General features: G+C 47.6%; 1 protein-coding gene across 1 annotated transcript in view; it reads left to right on the plus strand.

Annotated features, from left to right (window-relative positions):
- The window catches only part of ITGB5 (integrin subunit beta 5), a 57872-nt gene that overhangs the window by 3649 nt on the left and 34970 nt on the right, over window positions 1–19253 (plus strand). The window contains exons 2-5 of the mRNA XM_039554688.1: window positions 527–612; window positions 7477–7681; window positions 12178–12427; window positions 15821–15989. Coding sequence (XP_039410622.1) covers window positions 527–612; window positions 7477–7681; window positions 12178–12427; window positions 15821–15989 — 710 coding nt within the window. The remainder of the gene's footprint in view (window positions 1–526; window positions 613–7476; window positions 7682–12177; window positions 12428–15820; window positions 15990–19253) is intronic.

Genomic DNA, 19253 nt, shown 5'->3' on the forward strand with positions numbered 1-19253 from the left:
GGATGTGTTTCAAGAGTGCTTTAATATGAAAATTCTGGGGAGAGGCTCCCCCATATATTCAGCTAGAAAAAATGAGAAGATATGCCTAAAGATGTGACTTTAAAAATCAGCGTCTTGGGGGCTTTTGGACAGCCAGCTCTGTGTTTCAGGCTGGTCAAACAGTTATTGCATTCTGTCCACAGCAATGGAAATACTTCATTAGGATGATGAGTAGCTGGACTCTTTGATTAACCAGAAACCATTGAAAAAGAGTGAAGAAAAATCACCAGATTCAGTAATATTTTAGAGGTTCTCAGCACCCCAAAGCAAGTTTCTGTCCTTTTCATTTACCTTTGGGAAGGAAAAGAAAACAAGACCTCCTTACAGGTGAAGAAAGATTTACAGCTTCTCCTGCCTTTTAGGCTCCTAGGAGATTATTTGCTCTTGTTTGAACTTACAGTATGTTTAGCATTAAGAATGTCTCAGAGCATCCCTAAACACTGTTTTGGAGTAACCATTCAGCCCATCCTGTTCTCTCTTGCTGAAGGTCTCAATCTGTGCACCAGTGGAAGCGCCACGTCCTGTGAAGAGTGTCTCCTCATCCATCCCAAGTGTGCCTGGTGCTCCAAGGAGGTAGGTGGGCACACCTCGTTTGTCTTGCATGCTTTCTGTAAGGCTGGAAGAGAGTTCTTTTCTCACCTTGCCTGTTCCTGACTCAGTCCCATGATAGAAGGAGGGGGCGAGGGCAGCGGGTGCTCCATGCCGTGCGTGTTTTGGGTGTATGTGACTCCTCAGCTCTTTGACATCATAGGAAATAAGTGTTTGACCCCACTGGCCCCCATGCACCCTCAACAGAGCAGCACTGTTCCTTCAGTCCCTCTGTCCCTTCAACCACCTTCTTGTTTTCGGTGGATGCTGGATCCCTGCATGGACTCTGTGTTGCAGGGAGCCTTGCTCCTAAGCTCTCTCCCTAAAAAGCCCCAAGCCTCTGGCTGGTGTCCTGCTACGTGTCCCTTGTTGCGTGGCCTGGCCTGGCATGGGCTCTTTGTCTGTAACAAAGATAATTCTCCTTTCTGAATCTATTGTGTCATTTTGGGGGTGTGACCCATGCTTCTGGCATTGGTGCCATGAGTTGCATAGAGTAACCGAGCACTTCAGAGGGAAAATACATCCTTCCGTTGATGGTGAAGCTGCTTATCCTTATTCAATTGCACCTCTTTCTTTGTGAGGAATTGCAAATACCTCCCCCTGCTCCCTAGGGGCTGCTCATGAGTTTAGATTTATATATATAATCCAATATATGTCTTATCAAGTAGACTTACAATTTCTAGAGAACAAGGTATGTGAAAGACCTGATAATGTCTGATGCATACAAAGCAGTTGCCTGCTTAGTCCCTATCCTAAGTGTTCAAGAGAGACTTTTGGATGCTTTCAGATGCATGGAAAAACCATGCCTTGCAGGCACAGCTGCTGTGTCAGGAACCAGGTTTGGGATGTGAGAATCCCAGAGCAGGGGATGATCTTGAACCTCTCAGGGGGCATGGCCAGTGGCTGTTCTGTTCCCTGCTGACCCTTATTCCTCTACTGTGGCCATCCCTGTCCCCTTTTGAGCACTCACTTCACCTTCCAGCTGCAGCTGGTGTTGCTGAGCTGAGGATGCAGGTACTGCCCCCTCTGCTGTTCCCATCCCTCCTCCTGCCAGGGCTGCTTGGGGCAGCTGCAGCTCCAGGGCAGAGGATGGGGTTGGGGATAGAGATGGATGTGGGACGAAGGCGACTTCCAGTCCCCCTGGTTTGGCTGGGTCTTGGGGGGGTAGGCCAGCCACTGGCTCTCCAGGTCTGTTTCACTGGATTTTTCACTCCTAAGCACAGTTGCAGCTCTCCAAGGAAAACCTTGTAACGCTGCAAACACCGCACTGCCTGACAGCATAATAGCTTTCATGGGGTGTTTTTTTCCAGCAAGGCAATTGGTGTGCAGAAGGGAAAGGGTGAAGCAATAGATCTTGCTTCTGACACATCTTGTAAACAGCTGTAAGAGCTCCTCTTCCAGCCAGCTAACCTGTGGTGGTGAGACTGGATCCAGGAATGCCAGCTATTATGCTATGGGAACCCAATAGCTTGTGCTTTTTTTTGTTGTTGTTTTCTTACTTGGCATCAAAAGACAACTTTCTGCAAAATGCTGCTAGTGGAAATGTTTATCTTGTGGTCACTGTGACCACTAGTTGTACTAATGGGACTGGCAGCCCGACTCTTGTCATGCAAACAGGATAGTTACCAAAAAAAAAAAGAAAATTCCTAACTGGAATGGAGGGGCCAAGGAGGAAGATGGGTGTTTACAGGGAAGTCCCGTAATACTTCCTGACCTTTAGCCTGCCATCAGCTATTTAAAAATACACAGTTTAAGGTGTTCTGTGCCAAGAGCTATGTGCTTAAAAGCTGCTGTTCCCATTACATGCTACATGCTAAAACCTAGCAAGTTCTTATTCTAATTCTGTATTTATTTATTTATTTATTTGTTTATTTTTAGCATGTACTGTTTGAAACAAATTATTTCTCTGGGTGAGATCATCAGGTGAGGTAATGGGATTCCAAAAGATACCTGGAGTTTTTCAACTTTAAAAAGTTTTAAAGTAATATTATAAACTCTGTAACATCTGCTTTCTTTTCATAGTCATTTCACCACCTTATTCCCCTTCCCTCTGCTGCAGCCTAGTCAGGTTATTAAATTTATTAAATAGCTCTTAATATGTTTTCCTTAGCTTTTTCCATTAGCTGCCATCCGCTATCTATGTTGCCTGGGTGCACATACGCCAGTCAGATTTTACAGCTCTTCTGCTGTTTATAAATCAGGGGTAACATACTGGAATGGCTTCCACAGATGGCAGTTTTGTTGTGGTAGAACCTCAATCAGCTGATCTGTGTGTACTTTGTGCTCCCTTTACATTTACTTTACAGGTTTGGGAGCAAACTGGGCCAGCCTTTATCAACTTTGTAGGCAACAATTAATAATTTTGTTGGGAAATATATATATAGTAGAAGTCTATCAGTACATGTATAATTCTGTGTATTATGTATACAGTAAATGTAGAGATGTCTGTTTTATGTTTTTTAAATATATATATATATGTATATATAGCTATACAAAGTATAGTTATGTATATTATTGATCTTCCTGTATATGTATACCTTCTTGAATTTCCTTTGGGGAAATATTTGGGGCATAATATCACTTGGTGGTACCATCACACTAGTTTGTTTGGGAGCCCTATCCCAATAGATTCCCAGGAGGGATCAGGTTCCTGGGGTTTACATTGCCTTGAATTGAGGGTAAGGGGATGTGTACAGATAGATCTTACAGCAGAGCAGTCACGGTGCTCTCACTTTATGACTGCCACCTCCTAACCTGTTGGTACAAGGTGCATCATGTCCCCTGGCTTGGTTGGACTTCACTTCTGCTTGTGTTCAGCATCTCTGTTCCCATCCAAAGGGGTGATGATGGATGAGCTGATGATAGCAGCTTCTGGTGTGCAGCAGCCCTAGAGCCTCCAGGGGCTGCTCAGATAACCACAAGCCTTTGGGCTCTTGGAAATCTGGCAGCAGACATCGATTCTGTTGGCTCATGGAAGAATACTTTGAAAGCCAGGCCTTAAAGGAGGTGATTTCAGTGGCTCTTAGAAGAGGAGGTGTGAATATGTGGCCTTAACCATCACCTGAGCATGCCTTGAAACATTCTCTGAGGGAGAATGACTCTTGTGTGGTGGAGACTGCTGCAGCCTTTCCATCCATGCTGGAATCTGAGGAATCTGCAAGGTCCAGGAGAAGCTGGAAATGACAAGAAACTGCTGACATGGTGCTGGTAAAATGACTGGAAACTGCACACTGGCCTGTGGGGTTGTGATCTCTGTGGCAGCCTGGTTTCCATGTGTGTGGAGAGGATGCTTGATGAATTTTTTGCAGTGGCACCTGGTTGCCCAGGCTGAGCAGGACTTGTTGGGTTTGCTGGGGAGAACAGGGAGCTCTGGAAGTGGCTTCAGTGCTGTCCTCTGAGCTGCCAGGGCAGGTGTGATAAACAGGTGTGGGTTGTGATCATGATAAACCTACCTGGGGTCATTGCAGGGGGGGAAGCTCTTCAAAAGAGCATTTGGGAGTACCAGTATGGGAGGGGAAATTTCAATATGATGTTTTCTTTTTTGCTGCTTTGGGGAGCAGTGTACCAGTGTGCAGAGGCTCCTCTTGTTTGTTAGATGTGTTTGTTAGGTGGATGAACTGTGTTCACCTATCCATTATTTATGTGGATGCATTTGTGTGTGTACACACAAACTAGAGATACACATTAATTAAACTGAAATGTCCTTTTTGAGTAAGTGAACCGAAATTTCCTCAATGGCACCCTCTGTTTTCCAGCAGGTGCTTTTACCCCATCCTCTCCCATCTCAGAAATGTATGCCTAGGGAACGAGGAAAGAAAACCAAGGGTGTTCCTAAAAGGGAACATGTCAAGGTTGTTTTTTTTTTAAATGGAGAAAGCAGGCATATTTCAGACTGATTTAATGCAGAACTGGATTGATTAAACCAAAAAATGGTAGGGACATGCCTAGTCAGGAATTAGATGTTAGATACAGTGAATGCTATTCTCCATTTTTATCGCATGAACCAAGCAATTTGTCTTAAAACTGTCGAACTGATGAGCATGTAATTGTCACGCTGTTGTCTCCATTCATTCTGCCTGCTCGGGTGCATTCGCCTTTGTGAGCTCGTTAGCGCCGAGGCCGGACCGCGACTGCCCGGGGGGCTGGAGCAGCCAGAGCTGCTGACAGGGGCTGGGGGACCTTCCCAGCCAGCGCTCCTCTGTGGCACGGAGCAGTGTTCGGGGTGGTTCCTGCTGGTGAGGGGCAGCTCTTGCCCAAGCAGGCCTGCGGGCAGCTTGGCAGGTATGTGGGCGCACTGAATTGCTTAACTAACCGCAGGGTGTTCCCTGCTTGGGGAAAACTGGGGCTTGAACCAGCGTGCTGCTGTGGGGGTGCCTTTTGGTGTGGTTCCTCATGAGCTGTCTGGGCCTGTGCAATGCCCTTTACTCCCCAGATCTGCTCATCCTTTTTCCCTTTAACTGAACCTCCATGAGCTTTGATTTTCTCTGTCACAGAAAACCTTGCACTAGAATTGGGTGGTACCTGCTAGTCCCAGTTTTGGCTTTGGGTTTTGACCTGTGGCTGCAGGTTGGGTGTGTGTTTGCAGAGTAACGTGGTGATTGCTGGGACTTTCCCAAGGGCACCATCATCCCCCTGCTCAGTGTTACTCTGCCTGGGTAAGAAATCAAGCAGAAGTAGGGGTCAGTCCTGCGCCCCTAGGTGCTGAGGTGCACCACCCACCCCTCAGGCATTTGCACCCCTGAGGGGTGGATATCAGGTAATACGGCTTTGCAGTGAGCAAGAAAATACCTGGGTTTGGTTGAATCTGCAGCTTAGCAGTTAATGCCCTTTGGCAAGTCCTCTGGACCCATTTTAGAAGAAAGTTTAGAGAAAATAGCTGGGTCAAGCAAGGGGGACCTGGGGACTGGAGGAGCGCAAAGGTGCTGCCAACCTATGAGTTGTGTAGGGGCTTTTCCCCAACCTCCTGGACTTCCTTTGGAGTCTTTGGAGCAGACCCTGGGAAGGCTTGGAAACATCTGATAGCAGCTGCAGCTATGTGAGCAGCCCTAAATATTGTCCTATTTGGATGCTTCTCTCCAATGTTAATTACTTGTGAGTAACTAGAAGTTCCAGCTGTGCCCCTGGGCTGTTTGTGTTGCTTTTTGCACAGTCGGAGTGTCCTTTCTAATAGGTGGCAGCAGAAATGAGCTGGCAGAGGTGTTCACCTGGAGCTGTGGTCTGGGTACTGGGAGAGCAGGAGAGCGTCTCTCCCTGGGTGCCCTGCTGCTGGGTGGATAGGCCCAGGAGAACACCTGGACCCCACCAGCTTTTTGCCAATTTCAGGTAAAACCACATCCGAGAGAAACTTTGCTCCAAGGCTGCCTGAAATGTGCGGCTCTGAAAGGCTGGGCGTTGTTTTCAGTTTTGTGAGGGATTCTGATTTTTATTTTGTCATGCTGGAGATGATTTAAATAGTCCCAGTCCTCCTTTTTTTGGAAGTTCATCTGTTTACACGACGTGTTCCAAGAAATTTGTGTTCGTATCCATCTGACGTGCCGTCGTCGGTTTCTTGGCTGGACCCCGTTGCTGGATGCTGGAATGCAAATCTCGCATTTTTCAAATAGCGTTGGGACCTTGTAGTGAGAAAAATGCAGCTGGAAGCCTCTGTCTGTCTCCCAGGGCCCTGTATTCAAGCCTGTCCTTGAGGGACCCCTGGAGATCACCCCATGAGGTTCTGTCAGGAGCCTCTCCCTCCTTGGTGTCTCTCCTGTCCTCTGCCATGCTGGAGCTTCAGCAACCAGTGAGGTTTATTCAGCCCCACACTGGTTTTGGCTGCACAGCTGAAGGGGGGGCTGGCATGGCTGCAAGCATCTTCTCTGCATTATTTCATGTTGTACTAGTCCCTCAGCCCTGGAGCTGAAGAGGGTTGTCTCTATTGTTGTAGTGCAGAAATAAGTAGGAATCGACTGTTGAAAATCCAGTAAGTTTTGGGCATGTGACTTGTTCCCTTTGGCACTTTTGGGGAGGAAAAAAAAGGCATTCTAACAAACAGGCTCTTTGCAAAAGGGTGCATTGTGTTCCCGGCTGTTCCTGAGTGCTGGCCTGCACAAGGCTGCTTTGTGCACCACGCACAGGGCTCGCACCAAGGGCTGGAGCTCTGGGATGGGTGCTGGGAGACTCCTGGCCATCCTTTGGGAGTGGGCCACTGCCTGCACCTTGCTGCCTGTGCCTAACTGCCTGTAGTGGGCACAGACTGCACTTTAACCAGCTCCCGGGAAGTCTCGCCCACCTCCCTTATTCTCCATGCAGTGCTTGTGTGGGGACGTGTGGTGTCTCACCCAGGGAAGAGGGTGCAGGTCCCTGGAGCCACCCAGCCTGTCTTCAGCTTCACATCTTTACTTGGCCCTCTCTGGGTTGGTGGGTTTGTCCTGCTTCCCTCAGTGCCACCTCCTTGTCCTTTCTTCTGTCTTTTGCAAAGCTCCTTTGAGGCAACGTATGTGCATAAAATAATAGGGAAGGCAGTGGGCTGTCCCCGCAGCAAACCAAGTGCTTTGCCTTGCTCTCTTGTGGCCAGGGCTGGGAACAGGTGCAGCTTCTGGGGCTGGGCTGAAAACATAGGCTTAGCTTTCTGTTTCAGTGCTCTGCGAGCAAATTCAGTGTTCAGATCCTCGTAGAATTTCCTTTTTTGGTCAATCCCTTTGAAAGGCTCAAGGCTCAGTGCAGGCTCCTTCCAAGTACAGTCATCCCAAAGGACACCAGCTTCTCCTTGCCATCTCCTAGTTGTTAGGTACCAGCATGTCAAAGCAAAGCCCCTGCTGTGGGATTGATGTATTCCCCTCCACTTCCTTTTTGTCCGTTCTTCACCCCCAGGATTTTGGCAGCACAAAGTCCATCACATCCCGGTGCGACTTCCTGCAGAACCTGATTGCAAACGGCTGTGCCGGAGCCATCGAGAACCCCAGCAGCAGCATCAGCGTGGTGAGGAATGTCCCTCTGAGCAGCAAGGGCTCTGGCCAGAGCCACCTGGATGTCACGCAGATCACGCCTCAGAAGGTCGCCTTGAATCTTCGCCCTGGTGAGTCCCCAGGGCTCCATGGGGTGTGGGGGCAGGGAGAAAAGGTGGCCAGCACATGCCAAGAGCACATTGTAGCTCGTGGCCTTGTAGCCCACTAAAGCAGGTGACTGCTGGCCCCTTCCATACCTGTGACCTTCGGTGGTGCATCACAAACAGGTTTGGGGCTGGGGCACGTGTCCTCTGTGAGAGGACACTGCTGTTGGGCAAAGTCAGTCAAAGCCCACCCACAACTGCTACCAATAATGGTCTTAACAGTTACATGTGTTTAAAAGGAACCTGCTCAGCTTAAAAATGGAATCACTGCGTGGAAGGAGTTAAAATAACTTTGGTTCCTCTACTAAGCAGCCAGGGCATGACTCGAAACTGAGACAGTTCCTTCTATAAATTGGAAACAAACCCACATATCTGTTTTCTGTCGGTATGCAAAAGAGCTATGGGATCAAGGCAGAAGATGGAGATTTGAACTTGTGACTCAGGCCTTGGACTGTAGCCAGGTCCCTCTTTCATTCTCCTGAGCCATCACTTTTCTTCAATCTCTTCCTTTTAATTAAAAATTAGAAGGGAACGGCTCATCTGAGCCATGCGAGCATGCTTGTTATCAAAAGTTTTTGCATGGTGGGGGGAGGCTTTAATGTGGGTTTAGAATTCTTGCAAAAATTTGGCAGCTGACATTTCTGAAGAGGGGAAAAAAAGCTCTTTATTGCAAAGATAAGAAGCAAATATAAAAGCTTGATTCATTATAAACTATTGGTGTGGGTTTCTAAGGCTTACAGTTTTGTGACAGCTCTCACGAGCATACAGAAAAGTGAAATATTGATGTTTTGCCCAAGAAAAACAGGGGTTTGAGCTGGTGTTCATGCTACCAGTGCTCTCCCAGGGCCTACCAGTTGCTGCAGAGGTTTTTGTTTTAGCTGTGTAAATTAGAAGTTGTCATGTTTCTCAACTAACTTCCTTAGATATCATTGGTCAGACCCTCAAATCCAAAAAAAATTTGCTTCAAAGCCTTAAAATCAGATACCTGAGAGCAGTCACCACTGTATGTGCGTCTGGATGCGTGGATTCTGCCACTGAATGTTGTGTTGAAAAGGGAGCAAAAGGGAGTTGTTATTACTGCTGTTTCTTGAGGCAATTCCTGACAGAAAGGGCTGGCTCAGCTTCCACCTCTCACCTCCTGTACCTCCACCTCCACACGCAGTGCCCAGTGCTCAGCGAATTCCGCTTTCCTGATCCCTGGCAGTTTTACCCATCCAGTGTTCACCACTCTAACTGGTGGCAGGGTGTGGGGATCCATCTCCCTGTGGCTTCCTGGGGTCTGTGCTCTTGGATACCCTGGGCTGCACAGGGCTGGTGTGCTGCTTCTGCCCACCCCTGCGGGGACCACGCTCATGGCTATCCTCAGTTCTTCATGATGGAGAAGCCCTCCAGGTCTGGGGTGAGCTGCAGGAATCACCCTGAGGACCCCTGCAGCAATTCCCATGCTGAGCCAGTGAACTCCCCTCCCTGTGCTCCTCTTGCAGAGCATCAGAGTCATTGCAGGAGGAGGGACAAACCTAGATGTTTGTAATAATATCTCCCGTTTTTGCTCTCTTTTTGATGTTGGGCAGCACTTCACCTCTGGGCTGATGACTTCCTAAACCCTTGTATTAGCAGCCCCAGTTTAAATTATCTATTAATCCTTGAGCTTGGGAGAATGGGTTTCACCCTGTGAACCCAAGACAAAAAGGAGACAATGTTGATTTAATTTTGGGCATGAGGGGTGTACAATTTCAAAGATGAATTCATGCAGCGGTCTGTGGCAATGGTGATCTTTTATTCTTAGACCGCTAAGCAGAAGCAGAAGGGAGTGGATTGTCAATTGTTTGCTGTTGCCACCCAGGCAGTTTGATCTCATCATCCTGTGGCAGAAGTCACATCCCCAAATCTGTGTCCTCAGCTAAACTCCAAATGCCTTAAATCAATGTCCTTACCGGGTAGCTTTTGGATTGAGCATTTAGTTTTTATAATATTGCTTTTTAATCTTGAGTCCAGCTGTAAAGCAGTGTGTCCTAGCTAAATTAAATAGAAACAGTGTAAAAGGACTTAAAAAATGAATAGATGCAAGCTGTGTTGCCCATCAAACCATAAGCCTTACCAAGCAGGAATAAGCTGGATAAGCACGATTGTCGAGTTTATGTTCTTAAATTGACCAAAATCAATTTTTCCAGTTTCTGCACTGCCTCTGTGTGATAGTATCCAAGAAAAATTTCTGAACTAAGCCCTGGTTTTAAAACTTTTCAGTAAAAGCTCTAAGGAGGGGATGGTGGCGACAGTACATGAGGAAGGAGGGGGCTGGATTATCCCTAGAAGTGTGAGAGTAATACTGTCCACAGAGAATAATAAATTCTTTTGCACTTACATCTACATACATTAGTGATATTTTCTCTGACATAATTGGTTTGTGCAGTTAGGAATGAAAGAAGAACCAACCACAGGATCCTGTTGGTTTTGGTGCTTCTCAGGGACTAATAAATTCGTAATTATTAAGAGAAGCACGTTTGATCACAGCATTCCAAATACCCTCTCTGGCAGGAAGAACGGTGTTTTGGACATGAAAATATTGCAAAATACAGAGGACACATCCCCTTTTCTAGTGGGAAAAATAGGTAGGAATGAAAAACAGGGGCATGGGAATGAATTTTCCCAGACTTAAACATATTTTTGCAGCACTGAATTTAAGTCAAGCTTGCAATCACAGTCTTTTACCCTCAATCAGTGCTAACAGGTTTTGTGGTACATGAGTTATGTTCTTTGTTCCTCCCTAAAATGCATGCCAGGTACAATGTGAGGCCCACCTGGAGCACCTGCTGCACTCCACATCCCAGCCCTGTGCTGGTAAAGTCCAACTCCTGCTGGGCAAGAAAGCTGGGGAGAATAAGGAGGAATATTTATGGCATGAGCTTCCTGCTTCCTACAGCTGGGCAGTATCTACATGTGCATGTTTGCCCAGGGTGCCTCCTGCAGCCCTGCTTTTTCCAGGTGGGGTTGTAGCAGGCTGTAGGGAAATGCTTAAAGAGAAGGAGGGTGTTGTTTGAGGAGTCCTAGCTCGGTGCAGCCTACCCCAGGTGCCAGGTGCCAGGCATTGTGCTGTGCAATGCCAGCATGGCAGTTTTGGGATGCTGTTGCTGCTGGGCTGGAAGTAAGTGGGAGCAGCTGTGCTGCTGTGCACAAGGAGAACAACAAAGTGGTTAGGGAAATGTTTTCACAATAGTAAAAAATGTGAGTTTCATTTCTGGGGAAGAAGAGGGGAAGCCACAAGTGTTTTGCAGAACCTGCCACTGCCCCAAGTTCAGCCTTAGCCATGAAGGGCTTGGAGAGGGCAGCAGTGGGATCTTGGTTTTGAAAGGATCCAATTCCCTGGGGCTGAGACCCCACTGAACGGGAAAAGGGGCCAAGGTGGCAGCTGGGAACATGGGATCTCCAAACCAGCCTGGCTTGTGAGGTTGGGGTTTGGGGTTTTATTTAGACCCTCCCTTAGCAAAGTGAAAGGCAAACTTTTGCTACCTGCTGTCTGGCTCCACTGAGGTCCATCTGGTATGAAGTTGATAAGTTCATTTTGAAGCCACTTCAGCTTTTTTGAGGCATAGGCATTGCCTGTGGTGGCCTTCCCTGGCACCCCTTCCAGATTTCTAGTGAATCAGTCTGGCAAAGGGGAAGGTCAGAGACAGACTTTCCTCTGCTTCTCTTCGCATCTGCACAGCCTGTGACTCAGCCCTGTCAGCTCCTTCCCTTGTGTTCTTCACTTCAGGAAGTTTTACCTCTGCCTCAGTGCTTCCCTGGGTGACCCTAACAACTTTCTTTTCCCAGTTCACTTCCCTTTTGCCCTGATTTCTCCAGCTCTTTTTTTTGGGGGGAGCTCCTTTTCAAAGATGTTTCTTCTGTGTCTGCTTCACCTTGACTTCCCTGCACAGAGGACATCTTGCATTCACCTTGTGCTGGCTCTTTTCTCTTGATCCTCTTCCTTCTCCTACTCCACCTCCTCTCTTTTGTGCAGGACTTCTTGGACTGCTCCTGGTTTGCTTTGAGAATGTACCCAAGTAAGTGTGGGCAGTGTTTCAGTAGTCCATGAAATATCCATTTAAGGTTCACTCTGCTTTTCTTTCCCGTTTTCTAGGAAAACATCCCTGGACTGCACACAGCCCAGGGCAACAGTGTTTCTCATGTGTCCCTCCCTTAGATGTTCTCTAAGATGAGATGGAGAGACCCTTTCCCACACCTCCAAAGAGCTAAACAGAGACATGCACTCCATGTCTTTTTCTTGCCAGCCAGTACACTACATAGCTTAGAGGACCCAAAGTCAATACCTGTTTTCCTGTTTGTCTCCTAAGGGGTGTATTTGGAAAAGCTTATTCCCCTCACCCTCTTCTTTTGAAAAGTGAAAAAAGCAGCATGCAGTCTGGATTTGTATGTGTGCTGGGAGTTTCCTTTTCACCGTGCTCAACCCTTGTGTGTGTGTGCAGGTGACCAGACCTCGTTCCGAGTTCAGGTGCGGCAGGTGGAGGACTATCCCGTGGACCTCTACTACCTGATGGATCTCTCGCTGTCCATGAACGACGACCTGGACAATATCCGCAATCTGGGGACCAAGCTGGCTGAAGAGATGCGAAAGCTCACGAGCAATTTCCGCCTGGGGTTTGGCTCTTTCGTGGACAAGAACATTTCTCCTTTCTCCTACACAGCACCAAGATACCAAAACAATCCCTGCATTGGGTAAGTGGTGGGTGCACCCTGAAGGGGCAAGCCCTGTGTCTGCACAGAGGCTGGCTGCAGTCTTCAAGTGCCCTTTTGCTTTTAATAATGCACCACACCTCAGCCCTGGCTTTTGGGAATGATGATGCCATGGCTGTCGCTGTGATACTTGAGCAATTCAGAATAGGACAGCTTCTAGTTTTGCTGTGGCTGTTGGGAGATCTGTGCATCTAGACATGGGAAACTGTTGTACCAGGGAGCCTGAAGCTATTTTGAAGTACCTGAAAAGGATGCAGACATAGCAGACTTTTTTACAGTCTTTGAGGAAAAGGAGCCAGAGCCAGAAATTCCTGATTTCTGATCCTAGCTCTGAGTCATAGTTTGGCGTTGAGTAAATCAATTAAGCTTTTTGTCTGCATTTTACAGATAAGGAGACCAAGGCAATGTAAATCCTTCTCAACAAAAGTATTTGGAGGAACTGAGATTTGTGGTGGCCTATTGTGCTGATTAATCAGTTCTTGTAGAGTGTTTTGAAGGTGGCAGGCAGGTTTTTCCATCTTTATTGCTGTGGAAGGAAGGCAAACTGACAGTTACAAAAGACACAAATGATGTGGTTTACTTTGTGGTGATATCAGAGCCTTGATCCCTTTATTTCCTTTTTTTTGTTTGCTTGTGTCTTTGCAAGAATCTTTTTGTTTGCCTTTTAAACACCAGGGTTGGGATCAAGTACATTGAATTGAGGATTTTGCCAGAGTGAAATTGGATGTAGGGAAGAGTGTCCAGGCTCAGACAGGTTTGGATGTTGGAATTAAAGGATGGATACAGCAGCAAGTGCCCCCCTGGGAGAGTGTCACCACTGACACCTTTGTTGTCCCCATCTTCACCTCATCCATCAGTGGATGCTTCCTAGTCATGTAAGGGCAGTGAGGATAACCCTTTTATTTGAGCCATTTGTGGATACTTACGGTGTAACATCACCTCGTGCATGGATGCCAAGCTCTGTGCATGCTCTAAGTATGAGAGGCAGATAAAAAGAGCTTGCATCAGCTGTGAGTTTCTAGGCCAGCTTTTGGCACTGACCAAGCACTGGCATCTCACTGCACATTGCATGCTGACCAGACAAAAATTATCTGAATTCTCTTTTCACCAGTTCTGTCCAGAGTGGAAAGTCACATAAATTTTGACACTGAAAACTCTTGTTTTAATTATGAGGTGAAAGTGACCACACTGAGCCAGGAAAGTGGCTCTGCCACAATGGCATTGCACACCACACTCTTCATAGTGCTTCTCCCAGAAATTTGGCATAGCCTCTGAAGGGTCCTCTCACTCATCTCTGTCATCCTCAGTCTCTTGACACCTGCTTGTGTTACCCTTAGGCTGGGGACAGGCTCCAGCTGGAGAAATCTTGGAAAATTTGTTTGGCTGGGGTGTGATTTAATTGGAGTGACATGGCTTTGGCCAAGTGAAACAGAGTGAAACATGCAGGAGAAGATGGATGCAAAAGGAGGAGAGGATGGAACTGGACAACTCAGCAACAAGGCATACCTGAAACTTGTGATGACCTTTTATCAAGAACATCCAGAGCTGTCACCTCAGCTTTTCCCACCATGATCAGGCTATCTGCCTGTTCTTTTGGCTTTACCCAGGTGGTTGCTTTCTTTCTATGGGTTACCTTAAGCCAGCCTGCTCTTGGGAAAAAATTTAGGAAGGATTGCCCATGGCAGCTCATTTGGTAGGTGCTCCCTTCCAGTTGCCATAGGTCTCCTCTTTGAGCAAACCAGGGATGCTAGCTCCCTGCTCTCTGGTGGAATCTCCTTCCCCAGCCTGCTCTGAGAGGGGGCTCTGGCTGCTGCCATGTGGCTCACTGGTGCAGTGAGGTGAGTTGTCAGGCGTGGTTTTGTTTGCAGCTATTTCTGGTGTCAAAACAAACCATCTAAGAAAAGCTGGAAGTAAACATGAGCTGCAGTGGATGCTTTTTGCCCCTGGTCCAGACTCTCCCCTTCTCTTCCTTGTGGCAGTGACTGACTTGCAGGTCTAGGTGGGGTGCAGCCCTGTTTCCCTTGTGTCTCCTCCATCACCCCTGCTCCTGACTGGGCATCCTGAATGGGCTAAGGGCAGCTTGCTGAGACCCTGCAGTGCAGGGGTTTCAGGCACATCAAACTCCTTGCCTTTTCCTGGGTGCGAGCAGGCTGCAAGTCTGGACATGGATCATGGATCAAAAGGGATGGCTCTAATTGCCAGCCAAGCCCAGGGCAGTGAGACCTGCCCCATGGTTAGGTGTGTGTGTGGCTGCATGGATGGAAATCCCTGGTCTGGGATTCCTTGTGAGGGGTTTGCGTTCTCAGTGATGGTGAATCCTGAATACTCTTTTGTGTAAAAAGCCTCTTGCAACTTACCCATAGAGGGTTGTGTCAGCAGAGGCTTTTAATTGTACTCTGGGTTATATGTTTGAAGATAAAGAGTGAATTAGTGCCAGGCCAACTCCTTTTTAAACACAGTTCTTCTTAACCCTTCCCATCCCTCTCCCCTGCACACACTCACTGATTTCCCACGCCACAGGAGCTGCTCTGCTGAGCTCTCCAGGTGAGCACCAAAACTGCCTTCTCATGGTTTTGTATGGAAAAAAAAAGGTTTCCTGGTAACCTGCCAAAACATTTCTCTGCCTTAGGGTGCCCCTCCTACCTTTCTGCTCTGGTGGCATCCTGGGAAGCAGAGATGGTATTTGCTCACCAGCTTGCAGGGAGAGTAGGAGGAAGCATGAGCTGGTGTGGATTATTACTGCATCTCATACTGGGCAGTTGCCAGGTGCCTGGTGATGTGCAGTGGGTGTAGGGTGGCTCGTACGGGCAAGAAAATGGGATGACACAGTGAAAATCCATACTGCAGAAGAGGGGAAAGGTAGGTCTTGGCAGGGATGCTCCTGCCCTTTGACACCAGCCCACTGGTTCTGCAGGTGTGGGACATGGCTCCCATGGCCCTCCTGGGCTGCTGGGAAGGGTGGATCTGCCAAAATGCAGCCTCTCTATCAGTGGATCACATCACTGGCTGCAGATTCCCAGTGTGAAAACCACTTTATGAGTGCTGAAACTGCAGAGCTGCATGGCCCAGGGTGTGCTGGTGCTCGGTGTCTCCACTCACACCGTGTTTGGAAAGAGATGTTCAGTCCTGGTGGGATCTCTGGAAACTTCGGCTTCTGAAAGCCCCTGAGGGGAAACAAAAAACCACAGGCTCTGGTGTAGGGTTTTGCAGAGAAATAGCCAGAAATTGAAGTGTCCAAAATACGAAGCATTGTGAAAATATTTCAACCCTCTGAACAGAATTTCGAAGACCAACCGGGTAGAGCCGTGAGTTTCTGCAGCTCTTGGCTGTGGGTGTGGTTCCTCCCAGCTGACCACTCCTCTGTTCTTCCTGCAGCTACAAGCTGTTCCCCAGCTGTGTCCCATCCTTTGGCTTCCGCCACCTCCTGTCCCTGACGGATAAAGTTGACCGTTTCAACGAAGAAGTCCAGAAACAGAAAGTTTCCCGCAACCGAGATGCTCCAGAGGGTGGCTTCGATGCCATTTTGCAGGCTGCTGTGTGCAAGGTGAGCTGCTCTGATTTCTGGGGGTTTAAAACAAAGCCAAAGAGGAGGAGGAGGGGGTTTCTTCTGCTCTGTTCTTGAACCAAGGCAAAGCTTCAGTTTGCCATTTCTTGGAAGTAACTACTAAATTTTTCTTGGAGAAACTGAAAAATGCTTTGAAAAGTAGAGGCTTTTGTTTTCATGTGCTTTTGTAGATAAACAGGCAAAGGAAAAAAGGTTAATGCTTTATCTAGTTTAAAGGGATAAAACTGGAGCTTTTGCAAATGCAAATTTAGGGCTGAGATTTCATTACACAGTTAGACTTATGGTGCTGAGCACCTGGGACAGAATCCTTTAAGATTCACATCCACTTATGTGCAGCAGCACTGCACGTCAGCTCACTGTGTTTCTCAAGGCTGTGTCAAACACATCCTGCAGCCTTTGACCCATGTTGAGGCTTGGAGCTGGTTCCTACTGCTCATACTTTCCTTCTTTGTGTGTGTGGGGATGATCTCACCTCTGGGTGCTGATAGCCTGCTCTCCCTCTTTGTCAGCAGAACTGGAGCAGAGTTCATTAGCTTGGTGCCATGTTAACCATGTCCTTAGGGTTGTTGGAGATGCTTGCCTGAAGATCTTTCTGGAGCAAGTAGTTGGGTTGCACCAGTTTGTCATGAATTAAAGTGTTTGCTCCACTCTGACATGAGTCTGAGCTTCCCTGCTCACCAGGAAAGGCTCCGTTTGCTCTTTCCCCTATTGCTGCAGTTGGCTTTGCTTCAGCCTTGCTGAAAATCCTTTTGGTTGGGCATGTTTTCTTCTGGGTCTGAATTATGGGAGCTGGGAGATAGGCATGGTCTGTGGGAGTGATGGGATGCAGGCATGTGGGAAACCAGATCTTTCCTTGCCTGGGTTGGCTTCGCTGTGCTTTCATGGTCTTGGCAGGGCTGAGCCTGCCCCATTGGATCTGATGCCACCCAACAGTCATCTTCCCATGGATATTGTTGTTGGCACAACTACAGTGCTGCTCCCAGTAATTGTCTGGGTATAAAGTGCTTCTCAGTTTTGGAGAGGTGGCTCCCATGGTTAGAGCAGGGATGGCTCAGGATGGTGACTCAGTTGTGCCATTCACCATATGGGTTTTTGCAGTCCCTTCCACCATGTTATTGCAAAAACAGGACAATATTCCCCTATGGTGCAGCAGTACTTCAGTGTGTATCACAAGGGCTCATTTCTGAAGTGTTGGTGGAAGGCAGGAGACCTGCAAGATATTTCCTGTATATTTGTGCCAGTCTCAGACTGTTGTAAGGACCAAAATCTTTAACTGTGCTTCTTGAATGCACCACCTGGTCCCTTCTAAATTTAGAAGATTAATTTAGATGCTGATACCATCTAAATTCAGGAATGAGCACCCTCTAGGAAGGGTGAGCAAAGGTGACCATGTGCACATGCATGACTGTTGGCATGATGTGGCAGGTCATGACAGCGAATTTCTGCAGCCACAGCAGTTAATTAATTACTGGAGCTTGGGTGGGGGAAAGGAAGTCCATGGGACTCGTGTGCAAAGCAGGAGAACCAGCTGTACCGTGACTTGTGCTGCCTTGGCAGTCCCAGAGCAGCTTCCTCTGATCATAGCCATGAGCAGCAAAGACTGAGTTAAAAAAGCCAGGATTTCAGGTCAGCTGATTGACATTAGGATGTTTGGTCCCATAGCCAAAATAGGAACTTATTGCTTAATTTCCCTTGTGGTCCCCAGGTGATGGCCCAGACTGGTTGGCGGCTGTGGGTTGTGGTGAGGCTCAACACCACTGAGATGGGTGAGGGATGCAGACATCTGGGGTGGCAGTGAAGTGCAGCTTGCTGATGAGGATGTTCTTTGCATGGAGTTTTGCATCCTGCAGTGTCTAATGGAGTATCATGGGGATGAAACCCCCAGAAACAGAGAGTAGTTTCTGTTAACTCAGGAACTATTCCCCCCCATGCAAGGAGAGCAGCATATAGGTACCTTGATGACTTCTGAGGTGGGTTTCCTCATCACTTCTGTGGTACCCCGTTGCATCTCACTGGCATGCTCCAGCTTTTTCCAGGATAGTTATCACCTTTGAAAGTCCCCTGCCTTGGGGACATGTAGTGTGTTGCCCATGAAGTACTTTGTGCTGAGCATCAAGGATGTTGTCCCTGGGAGAGCTGGTCATGGCATAGCAGAGCCTCGCTGTCTCCAAGCCATGGTGTCTAAACAAGGTCTTCTTCTCCCCTTCTGAGGTGTCAGAAACAGCACCTCGTGCATTGACTAGGTGCTTTTACACTGTAATGCATAGCAAGCATTTCTGCTGCATGAGCTGCCTACGGGCTCTGTAGCACTCGAGTCATTTTTTTGGCCTGCTTTTCAACCCAAGGAGTGGAGAAACTTTGTACAGCTAATACAGACTGAGGAGCAGGCCCAGAGTTTGGCTCCTTTCTGAAAGATAAAGATATGGTAAATATTATTCTGGAGGCAATGAAAGAGCCAGAGACAACAAGCCTTTATTCTGATGCTAAAATAGTAAGCCAGGAATATTAATCAGCCTTCCATAATTACATTTTCCATTTGCAGTGTTTTGGTTTTTTGCCATTCTCTAAGTGCAAGCCTCATATGGCTCAGTGGCATGTGTAAGTTTCAGATCTTACATGCTAAGATGCAGCGAGGAGACAATGCTAGATTGGAAAATAAAGCATCTTTTGGAATGGTTTTGATTGGTGCTTGCTAGACACTGGTATGTGGAGATAGCCAAGGCATCTGGGAGACACTGGGGTGCCTTTCAGAGCAGTACCAAGTGAAGGAGGTTTTGGCTTTTGATCCCTAAGGCATACTTGCCTTGCACCTGTATCTGTTTCTTGCTTCCAAAAAGGTCTGCATGTGAGAAACTGGTGAGGTTTTTGACAAATTGATGAATCCAGGGGGGCCTCCTGGCAACCGAGTGTTGGCAATTGAATGGATTTTATTCAGTGCCCAAAGTATAAATGTAGATATTTATTCAGGCATGGAAATACAAGCTTTGCAGCCTTTTCAATAGTATTTGGAGAGCTGTGCTGAGGCAGCTGTGGCAGTTTTGCCAGCCAATGTTGGGTATATGGAGTGAGAAGCTGTTTTTTCGGGATACAGAAGGCAACTGCAGCTGGTTGTGGGAGTAGGGGCAGGATCCGTTGCATGCCCGGTTTCCCTGTGGAAACATGTTACTCTCTGCTTTGGGTCCAGTCCCACCTCTGCTTTAAAAATCCTTCTTACCCATATGGATCAAAAACCAGATGAGGGGG

This window comes from Corvus cornix, chromosome 7, assembly GCF_000738735.6.
Source record: "Corvus cornix cornix isolate S_Up_H32 chromosome 7, ASM73873v5, whole genome shotgun sequence".
Lineage (NCBI taxonomy): Eukaryota > Metazoa > Chordata > Aves > Passeriformes > Corvidae > Corvus > Corvus cornix.